General features: G+C 31.7%; 1 protein-coding gene across 1 annotated transcript in view; it reads left to right on the forward strand.

Moving 5' to 3' along the window:
• Positions 1-11,367, forward strand: part of LOC148272409 (acyl-CoA Delta-9 desaturase-like) — a 48,335-nt gene extending 36,968 nt beyond the window's left edge. Inside the window, exons 2-7 of the mRNA XM_088240074.1 lie at positions 1,436-1,911; positions 3,699-3,829; positions 4,585-4,790; positions 6,870-7,055; positions 8,662-8,837; positions 10,780-11,367. Of these exons, the coding sequence (XP_088096200.1) occupies positions 1,467-1,911; positions 3,699-3,829; positions 4,585-4,790; positions 6,870-7,055; positions 8,662-8,837; positions 10,780-10,943 (1,308 nt within the window). The 5' untranslated portion in view covers positions 1,436-1,466 and the 3' untranslated portion in view covers positions 10,944-11,367. The remainder of the gene's footprint in view (positions 1-1,435; positions 1,912-3,698; positions 3,830-4,584; positions 4,791-6,869; positions 7,056-8,661; positions 8,838-10,779) is intronic.
• The last annotated feature ends 914 nt before the right edge of the window (positions 11,368-12,281 follow it).

Consider the following 12,281-nt stretch of genomic DNA (forward strand, 5'->3'; position numbering starts at 1 on the left):
GATGCGGACAAGGGAAGCGGCTGGGTAGGAGAGCGGAAGGAGTTTGTGGACGGACTGCTTGTCCGAGAAATTAAGGATTTACTCCATTTTGAGATTATTAAAAAATTAAAATTATAAAAATCGTTTTTAGAAAAAAAATATTGGATTTTTATTTAAAGCTTACCATGAGGAATATTCCTGTGAAGTTTCGCGGTCTGGCCATAAAAACCTGTGTATACCATTTTTTGTTTAAATAAAACGGTTTTTTTTTTTTTCGTTTGTGTATATGCCCTTCTAAGTGGGCACAATTCAACTATTTCAAATGTACACTTTATATAAATATGTAGATAATCTAATCTACCTTTAAAAAGCAATCATACTGTCTTATTTCACATAGTGATAAATCCACGTGGGAGATAAAACAACATAGGATGGATTGATACTCGTACATATCGTATTACAATATATTTTTATTTATGAATTTAATGCCAGGCACCCAGAGGTTGACTAATCGCCACTCGATTTTCTTTTGCAGTATTTTTATCTGAAAGTAGCTGCTGAATAAATTTTAAATAAATATGAATGGTGAAATCAGGCGAGAGTGGAAATCTGAGATAGATGTAATTGATTCATGGAGAATGAATGGATGACGAAAGAATGGTTAAACAGATATTTATGGCTAGAATGAACGGTAGCGTAGGACGTGGATGACCAAGAAAGATGTGGCATGATCAGATAAATCACAGCCTCAAGTCTAGTCACATCATACCAACCACAACCGAAAGGCATGTATGACAAGATGTGTGAATGTGGAAAAAGCTAGGAATGTATGTCAGGACAAACGTGTGTGGCGGTCCATCCTCTCTGTCTGCCCCTACGGGAAAAAAGCGTGATGGTAGTAGTACTACTACAATACAATAAATATCTATCCACACTAATTTTACCGTACCGTGTGGATTTGGATGATATATTGGAAATGGGTCATTGGGTAGATAAAAAACAATGCTGATAAAATATGTAGGTATATTATGCAGGTATTTGATTCAACCCAGAAATTCATTTATCTTGGAATTTTCGCCACTTTTGTGCAGATATTGTGATGAAAATAATTGTAAAAATTCCCGTTTTATCAATCTAATATAATATTATTTATCTTGATAAATATTCCATGTATGTAAGCATGAACCACTCTGAATGCATTCAATTCAAATAGTTGCTTGAAGTATTTTTTTTGAAAACAGAAATCTGTAATAATCTCAATACCATCTAAAAAAATCCATAAACAAAAATATTTTGACATTTATGATTTTGCTCGTTATAAATTCCAATATAAGTATTATGAATTGCATTGAATTTTTAAGTGGTTCTATTTTATTAATATTCCTAAATAATTCACATTTTATGTTTAAAATATAATTAGACAACTATTTTAACTGTATTTTTTGTATCTTTACAGGTCAAATTTTGAAAAAAGGAAAAAAGGAATTATGGCACCAGATTCCACAAACCCAGCAAATGTCAGACAAGCCTGTCCCGTTATCGAAAGTAACAAAAATCCAGAAAACAAGTCACAAACAGATGAAGACAATGTTACAAACAATGACAAATCAGCTACAGGTGTAACACAAACTAAAATAGATGATTTCGAAGTTCAACAAGAACTAGATTCTCTGCTTAGTGAAATCCAAAAACTGTCAGATAATATAGAAGAAGCGAACAGCGATGCAAACAGCGTCAGACATCGTAAAATAGGAACAGATTTGCATAACAATAGTGTTAAAGACGGTGTGGAAGATGGTAGTGTTAGGACAGAACCATTCAAACCTCAAATCAGATGGCCAGATCTTCTAGTACAGATATTTTTACATGTTGGTTTTGTATATGGATTCTATCTAATTCTTACTGCAGCGAGATTTTACACATCCTTATTTGGTAAGTACCTTCTTTTAAACTTATTTTCATTTTACGCCAATAACCACATTTAAATACATTATATCTACGTTTAACACAACTTACAAAAAAGAAAGGACTGTCACTTTAGCTATTATTTATCTATGTGAACAGTTCTTTAGTCTGATGAGAGCCCGTATAATAATCATACTCCACTTCTCTTTTCATGCAGTCTACTTCTTTAAAAGTGCTCAGATGCGAATTGACTGGCCAGCTCGTATTAAAGATGTTTGTCATTGCTGATATTTAGGTTGCTTTTAAAATGGCTCTATTTAAACCCTCAATATCTTTAAATTAATGTATCACAGCAAATTCTTAACTGTTATATTTTCAAACTCTCCATGACAAATACCCATTTTTAAATAACCTCAATAACTTCTTTACTTTATCAGTTTTACACTTCTTAAACTTCGGTAGTTTATCATAAATATTTTGATCATAATACACCATTGTATAATTTTCCTATTTATTTATCTTTTAAAAAATTAAATATGGTTCTTTGATAATATATTGTAATCCATTAAATTTTAATAAGTTTAGGGATAGATACCCAAATTACAAAGTAATCAATGGAAACATATTATGTTTATTAAAATAAATACCACTAAGCAACAAGTTATGTAATTCAGTTAAATATTATGCAAAAGGCTAAAATAATAAATTATTAATCAGAATCAACAATATTTTGAGTATGTCAAAAACTTTATAAACAAACACTGCATTTAACCAATTAGGCAGTTTATCAAGTTTGAAATTAACAGAGAATATTGAAGTCTAAGCATTAACAGAACTTAGACCCATTGTTAGCTGGTTGGAGTGATCACTTTAGACATTGATTAACATTCACCATTCTGCCCTTGAATACCAATATTTCTTCAATTCTTTTATCTGATGATTTTTTTAAAGGAAAAAAGCTAAAACTTCTATCGATTTGGGTGGGATAGGGTACCATAGGGTATTTTTTCACCTAACAGGAAATGCCTAGAAAAACTTGGAAATTTATATACTTTTTTTTTCAATTTTTTTTTTTACACATTTTGACAATACAGTAAAATTCCAATTTACCAAATCAATTGGGACCGGACCCTATTCGAATATTTGGATTTTTTCTGAAGAAGGGGTCTATTTTAATTAATTACTGTATGTATGTTGAAAATGTAAATGCATGATTGAAAATGAAAAATTAGGTGTTAATTAATTGAATGAATGAAAAGGCAACATGTATGCATGTTAAGCTTAGTTACAAGTGCTGTACATTAGTACAGTATGTACGTACCGTACTGTAAATGAAAGTCATTGCTTGCTAAACATCTCGGTCAAAGTACGCTGTTTGACTGTCATCATCCGTTTTCTGGCAGCTTAGTCATTATTTTACAAATCGCAGTACGTTTCCGTCTCAATTTATTTTTTTCTGAAACTCTGAAAACGATTCGGATACTTAATCAGCGATTCAAATAGTCGGAGTTTGGAAAATTGGAGTTTTACTGTATTTCTTTCTCAAAAAGTTATCTATCTCTCTTGAAATATATTTTCCTTGGGGGAGGGAGTTGTTAACTCCTTGATGAATATTTCAGTTGGTTTATTTCATGTAAATCAAATGTTTCTCTTTGTTTGTTCTTTTTATACTAACTTTTCGTTCGTTGTGTATATTTTACATCTGTTGTGCTAATAAATTAAATTAATATTGCGAATAAATAAAAATACCCAGATGGAGTTTATTTTAGGTTAGTAACCTGAAAATTTTACATTTTTTAATATTTTTATTCTAGCAATGGTAACAGTCTACACAACGGGTTTCGGTATTACAGCCGGCGCCCACAGACTATGGTCACACCGAGCATATAAAGCCAAATGGCCACTGAGACTACTCTTGATTATTCTATTCACTGTGACTGGACAGGTAAATATAATCATTTACTTCAACTGTCCTAAAATAATAATTTTATATTTAAGTTTTACAGAATTAGATGATGCCCAAAAAACTCTAAACAAATATATTGTGTTGATTTGAAAGTTCTTTAACAACAAAAAGGCCTCAGAATAACAATTACTGATTATTTAAAATGGCAATGCCATGGTAACAAAAAAAGTTACACAATTATCTACTTGATCAAAAAAACCTTTTCATATTATATATAATACTAAATATGCTACTGAAAATATACAAATCCTATATACAGGTTTCAGATATGGAATCCATATTTTGTTAAGGATATTAACTTGTTCAAAAGAGCCCAAAGACATGCAAGAGGTCTCAGGTTCGATTCCTGACATGGTTGATATGAAATATCTATTTAAAAGGGTGTTTTCACACTAGAATATTTCATAGTTCTGGACTGGTTCCTGAAGCGTAAGCATCTTACCTTCTTGTAATAAAAATGATCAAGATACCCTGCGATTGGTGTACCAATGCAGTGCCCTATGCACCATTAGGTGCGGAAAGGGAATGATGATGATGAATATACATACAATAATAATTTAGCATTCTCTGCTGAGATTTAGGTTCAATACAACCTTGATGGATTAATTAATTAAAATAGTTTTATTTTTAATAATAGTAATTAAGTATTTAATTGTTTCAAATGTGATTTTATTTTAATATTATTTATTATAAACGTTGTATCATAACAGTCACAATTGTATAATGATTTTCAGCGTGATGTCTACACATGGGCCTTGGATCACCGCGTCCACCACAAGTACACCGAAACAGATTCCGACCCTCATGATGCTAGGCGAGGGTTCCTCTTTTCCCATGTCGGGTGGCTCGTTCTCACTCCACACCCCGATGTTGTTGCGAAGCGGAAGGCTATAGATATGAGCGATCTGGAAGCTGATCCAATTGTCATGTGGCAGAAATTGTAAGGAATTCTTAATTTCACAGTTACATAGCTTTGTTGAATCATTATTCTTGATCTACATTATTTATCCAAATTGTATTCACGACTGATACAATTATTATTACATGCGATATGAGTTATCCAGATGCTAATTTTAAATTGCTTGATAAATTGTAATGATTGCAGAATGTTTGTATACGTCATATATTTATTCTTTGCAAATTCGAACACATACTAGAATATCGCACGCAACTACACTGGCCCAGTATCAGGCATAGAAGAAACTGTCGTATCCTACAAAAAAAGACACAATTGCAAACGACGTTGTTTGCAATTGTGTCTTTTTTCATTGGATACGACGAAACATTCACATTCTATCACTTCTTTACAATATTTTAAATAATCCCACATTGTCTGTTTATCTAAGAGAGCTCTTCCAACCTGTATCACAGCATAGGCTATCTTTTCGTTCTAGTAATGAGAGAACCCTTTCAATAACCATAGAACCATTCACCGCTCCATATTTTTTGCTTCTACTTTCACAGTAGTACCTGCTTGATTGTGGAATAATCTACCCACTAATATCAGAGTCACCCCTTCTTTATTTACATTCAAATCACTAAAGAAATGTCTCTTCCTAAATATTTCCTTTCTCCTCCCTCTTTGCCATCTCCTCTCTTCATAGTATAGTGTAGCTATTTAGTCAACTTTTATTTACTAAAAAATATGTAAATGTACATGAATGTTTAATTTTATTTTCATTTAATTTACATAAGCACCTGGAAGGCTTTAACAAGTATGGTACATAGAAAAAATATATAAACTATAATATAGCATTTGGGTTGTATATATTCCTACATATAATTTGTAAGAAAACAAAAATGATATGAAATACATATTGTAAAGCAATTTAATAAATCAATATACCCAGTAAGAAAAACTTTTAATTAGATGAATCTCACCCACATTAATAAAGGTTTCAGCTCTTTAACTTCACAAACATTAACAGATGAAAGAATTGAAGGAATATAGATGCTCGAATATGTGCAGAATGGTGAATGTTACACGGTGTGTAAAGTAGCCACTTAAACCAGCCATTGACAGGTCATAAGCCCTGTAGATGATACCTAGACTTCTATATTACCTTTTTTTTTAAATGTTCTTCATCTCTGTTGTAATATGTTTATAGCATTAGTAATGTTAAGAACCTTATCCATCTCATTTAAGTTATTACAAGCTACAGAAAGTGGCTTGGTGCGATTTTAGTTTTAGTAAAAATATGAAAATAGAAATGTTATAACTGTAAAAATGTATAATTATGTTAATAAAATAAATTAGAAAAAAAAAATACCGGTTGAAACCAATACTTCTGGCACGTTGTAGATAATAACATTATTTTCTTTCCTTTATTTATCCTTCATTTCTGCAATGAGATTTTCTGTTTGTCTGGAGTGTTCATGCATATTTTTTGTTCTAATATAATGAAAATATTATAATACACCCACAATATGTTCATATACCGCTGTCAAACTAATTTCATTAGTGATAGGAAATTACTGATCACTGATCAAATCGATTTTATCAGTTATTTCATGCAATCATGAAACTCTGTTTCCGAAAATGATATAAAAAAACGCAAAAACAAAAGCCTATTATAGTGTGTTTAACACAATTATTCACCAAAAAATGAGACATTTATACTTTTTTCATGAACAACATCGAATGAATTATTTTTTTATTTGATCAATTTACATTTATCAATTTGTCCCCATCTCTAACGTTTTTGCAAAATGATGTAACCTTGTAAAAACGTCGTTAATAATTAGGTATATTTTGGTTTTCTTTTAGTTTTAAAGCTGATTTTATACATTTATGTTTATTTCTGTTTCAAGCATTGTACTAAAAAAATTCATTAACACGCCAGATACAAATGATTTTTCGTGTGTCAATATAAATAACTCCTTTGACGTTACTACAAAGTTATGTCATCACTTTTTCTGACAACTGTCATTCTAATCATGTCACATTTTAAAGACTATAATTGTAGTAATTACCACACGATATATTTCTCTTCATTTAGCATTTTAATAAATTTTTCAGGTTATATATCCCTCTATTCGGACTTCTTAACATCATTCTGCCAGTTATAATCCCCGTTTGGCTATGGCAAGAATCCCTGTGGATCAGTTTCTGGGTGAATTTCAACTTCCGATTCACATTTACTCTCAACATTGCATTCTTCGTCAACAGTGTTGCCCACATGTGGGGACAGAAACCTTATGACAGGTGAGTTTCCAACACTTAAAAATTTTAACATATTTTTGTTAGAACATAAATGAATATGATTTGTTTGTGCAGTTCTTGTATATAGGTATATTTAAATTTTTATAACTGACTTAAGCCATAAATATCTTAAAGACTGCAGTGCAGATGAAACACCTACTAGAATGTGATGCTTTATATCATAAAAGGAGCATCATCCTCGGGAGACCACTGATGAGAGAAAGAGCTCGCGTCTTACCTAATAGCCTGATACTTTACGGATATGGGCTTGGAGCTGGGCGAGGGGGAAATTTAGCAAAATGTAAACTCTCGCCTTCCAGACAGTAGCCAGGCTCTTTATAGACCTAGGCTTGGAGGGCGAGAACTATTCACGGGGACCCATCACAATAGATCTTCACTGGTTGGAGTGACGTCAGAAGCTTGAATAGCACCGGCCCCCACCTCTAAGAATAAGAATCTTAAAGATTACTAAATTTATTAACTTATTTTGGCAGCCTCCGTGGTGTAGTGGTCAAGACGCTTGACTCACGCACGGAAGGTTCCGGGTTCGATTCCCGGTGAGAACACAAAAATTAAAATGTGATTTTTCTCAAGCCTGGGTGTTCAGTGATGTGATTCACCACTGTAATTGGGCCTCCTGGCCTGTTGTGGTGCAAAAATAAAAAAATAAAAATTTAAAAGTTCAGTCTGTAAAGTATTTTATGATCATAACATGTCAAACTTATTAGAACTGACTAAAGAAAAATATATTTTTCGCTTAAGGAAAAAAAAGTTAATGATGGATAGATAGTCTTTGTACTGGTTTTTAAAAAACTCTAGTTTATTAAAGATTTCGAATATACGTTTTTATTTACTTAATAAAATATGATTTGTATAATTTTTTTAATAACCAACCGAACGTGAAAGATGTTATAATAGGATTACATTATTGTGTAAAGTTGTGTTGTGGTGTGTTGTAGCACGCCACGATGCAGCCCGGATCCTACGATTTAAGTCTGCGCCAGAGTGATGAAGGGAGGTGCCGCTTCACAACCAACACCACTATAATATGTTTCTAAAAATGTCTCACCTTAATGCATTGAGTCACTGATCTTGTAGTCATGGAAGATGAACTGATTGCAATCATGGAATAAAATTATCATTAATTATTAACTGAGTTTTACTCATTCTAAAATACATATGAAAACTTTCATTATCAGCACCTAACTTCTTGACAAGATGGTGTAATTCACCAGACTTCTCTCTCATCTTGTTTAAGGCTGTATTCAAAATCACCTCTTCCTCCTCTGTCGTCTAATACTGTCGATCAAATCCAAGCACATAGGATCATCTTTAAATTCAATATCTGAATCACTAGAAGTCATATTAAGCTAACTAACTACTACTAATGATCAGTAAAAATGACAGAAGAGCTCCTAACACACCACAATAATGAGAACACTCGCCATCACGACACAATGATGTAATCCTACCTTTATTTACTGTTTAAAGAGTAGAGAATGAAGAAAGCTGGTTATCTAGCCATCCTCTTTTATATAGCTAGCTGTTATATTTTTGTATAAAATTGAAGGTATTGAAAATCAGTTTGTAAACGTTCTTTATTATGCAGAAACATAAGTCCAGTGGAGAATCTCGCTGTGGCTATAGCAGCTCTCGGAGAAGGGTGGCATAACTACCACCACGTGTTCCCTTGGGACTACAAGACTGCTGAACTGGGAAACTATACCTTCAACATCACCACAGCGTTTATTGACTTCTTCGCCAAGATAGGCTGGGCATTTGACAGTAAGCTTACATATCAATAATTAATCAAAATTGTTTTTATCGTAACTTAAAAGAGTTTTTACCAAATGAACTCTTTTTTTATGTTGAAATATTTTCTCTCTGTGTACGAGCGGATGAAGTATACAGATCTATCTGTGAAACGGAACCTGAATACCGGACAAATGTTTTCAACTCAATAATAGATAAATTAGCCTTGTGGGTTAGTGGTTGAATGTCTTATTGCATTTTAGTGTAGGGTCGAGCTGCCTATATTTCCGCAGTTTTTGTTTTGCAAAAGAGGGCACTGAGAGGTATATACAAATTACTTTAAAAAAGCTTTTTAAAGAAATAAACATTATGACAGTATATAGTCAGTATATTTATGAGAATATTATAGGCAATGTTACACGTTAGACGAGGACGGCAACGTTAGACGAGGACGACCAAGGAAGACGTGGCATGATCGGATAAACCAAAATCTTAAGTCTGGTCATGTCAAAAGCAGACAGAACCGAAGGGCATGTATGACAAGATGTATGAATGTGGGAGAGGCTAGGATTGTATGCCAGGATAGATGTGTGTGGCGGTCCATTCTCTCTGCCTACCCCTACGGGGAAATGGCGTGATGGTAGTAGTAGTAGTAATATTATATATGTACGTAAAAATATATCTCTTTCCCAAAAATAGGGACAAACATAATTATAATACTCGAAGTAAAGACAAATTAGTAATCCCGAAATCAAAGCTAAGTAAAGTAAGCACATCGTTTGTGGGGCACTGCGTACGCTTCTACAATAGAATACCTGACAATGTCCTAATAATAATATTATTTGGCTGATTTATATAACGCCATTTTTGTGAAAAATCACCTCAAGGGCGCTTTACAATTGTATACTTAAACTCACATTCTAACTAAACCAAAGTGACATTATATTTCATGATTTAAAATTAAGGATATGATAATTCAAAGAAGTGAGATTTTAGTTGGGATCTGAACTGACTGGGACTGTCGACGATTGATTGATTGACTAAATATGACAGACAAGTTTTTTATTTTATTTATTAAAAGCGTACTTCTAAAAAGGGCTTATTATGGACTAAACGAGTACATGGAAGATAGCAGTATATGGAACTGACAATATTATTTTATTTGTGTTAATTTATTTGATTATTTTTAGAATGTGGATTTATTTATTAAAACTTAACTATCTCTTTGTGTTGTTTTGTTTATTCATATATATACTGACTTTTAATTGCGTAATTTATACCTACATTGAAGAAAAAAAAGAAACATTCGCTTACCATGCTTGAGATACCGGCTCAATTCCTGTCAGGATCTAAATGAAATATTTTTTTAAAATATGGTTTTACTCTGCAATATTTCACTGTCGATGGACTGGTATCTGCCGCACAAAACTGATCATTTTACCTTCATTTAATAAATAAATAATGGAGATATGCTGGATTTGGTTACCTATGCTCTTCTCAGGTGCAGAGAAGGGTATACTAATGAAAGATCCAAAAATTACTTTTTAGCAGGGTTCCGAGGATGTACATATATCATTGATATAGATCACAATATTTATTGCTGAAATGTATCAATGATACGTATAATTTAGAACACCTTTGTTTTTACGAGACATTCTCGCATTTCTCCATATTTAACTTTACTGAGATACCACCGGCACCAAAAAGTCGCGTTTGTTGCGTATTGTGGACTTTACTCTAGGAGAACAAATTTAAGTAGCCGAACTTGACATACCAACAACTTTTAAGCAAATAAAACAACTGTCGTTTTAAATAATATTGTCAATGCTGGCAATTATAATACTCTGTTATGTAAATATATGTATGTTCAAAATTTTTCTTCGCATAGTGCATGAAGTTTTCTTTCATTTTACATTTTTAATTCACTGAACGAGCAACGAAAAACTTCAGTTAATTTTGCTTTTTTATCAATTAGGAAAATTTGTCTCGGCAAAGATGATTGCCAGGAGAGCAGTCAAGTGTGGAGATGGAAGCTTTGTCATAGATCACCACAACGCCGAGATCACACCAGTTTGGGGGTATGGAGACGTAGATTTACCTCGAGAAGACGCTCAGGAACTGGATACAATGAAAACATAAATATATTTATACGTGTATGCATCAAAAAAAAATATGCTTCTATAAATTATTTTCAAATTAAGGCTAAATAATAATTTGTTTTGATGAAAAGGAAACCTCTACAAACTTATTGTTAGTTCTATTATTTATAATAATGATAGTATTTACCATGTGTTGGATTTGTTTTATATCTACTTTGTACGTTACGATGAACCTAACTTTTACATATTATACTGTTATATGTAAACATAAATTACTATACTATCTTTGTTGTCGTTTCTGTAAGTTAAGAGATTTAAGTAAAAGTATTAAATTTTACTGCTTTCACTGATTTTTTCATGGTAGTAAATAACACAAGATATTTATGTAATCTGATAATGATCATGCTTTTTGACATTTGTTTGGTAACTTATCAACATTTAGATTCTACGTATGCCTTTAAAAATAGATTAATGTAATCTGCATTTGCCATTTGTAGGTTATTTACAAAAAAATATTATAAATTTGAATGTGTGTTGATGATTTAAAAATATGCTTATGATGCGTACGAACAAATTAATCGCCTGAGGGAGGAATGCATAACAATATTTATATTAAAGTTTAGAAGTGCCTATTATTTAATGCCTTGGCTTTAGTATCTTACGAATATTATTATAAACCTATTGCGCAATTTTATGCAGAATTAATATGCCTTCTTGAATTAAATTTTATCTGCCTTTGTAATATTTTTATATGATTATTCTGGAATAATCATTTAAATTGTGTGAACCTGTGCGGGACCAAAAGTATGTAACCAACTGAGCTTTTATATACATTCAATATTATATTAATATTATGTACTTAATTCAACCACAGTTTTTCAAGTATCTTAACTACCTAAATTTCATCACATTTCCTTCCATGAAAAAGAAACTATTAAATTTTGAAACATAAAATCAGAAGTATGTTATGCAAGAATAATTTATTATTATAATCCCTGCAATCACATTTTTAAACATTCTGACATTTTATCAATTTATAAATAATACCTCATAGATCGACATTCTACAATGTGTTAATTTATAATCTAAATTTTAAATAGAGCATTGGTAAAGAATATGTAATTTTTATTCATTTTGAAATGGTGTGTTTAGTTTCATCCTCCTGTTATATTTATGTACTGTAAGTTTATTATTGCTGAAATACATGTGTATCGAAGATTTTTTATAACCTTAACGGTAATGTAAATTTTCTTCCTTGTAGCTTTACCTATTCGCCATTTTGTTAGTATTTCCAGATAATAAATCTGACTACAACAATCCTTTTATTATTTTACTTCTTAGAATAAATAAAAAGTAAAATCGAAGTTTATTTATGTAT

The sequence above is a fragment of the Micrasema longulum genome, unplaced genomic scaffold, assembly GCF_059751315.1.
Source record: "Micrasema longulum isolate JH-2025_06_02 unplaced genomic scaffold, ASM5975131v1 h1tg002339l, whole genome shotgun sequence".
In the NCBI taxonomy this organism is placed as follows: Eukaryota; Metazoa; Arthropoda; class Insecta; order Trichoptera; family Brachycentridae; genus Micrasema; species Micrasema longulum.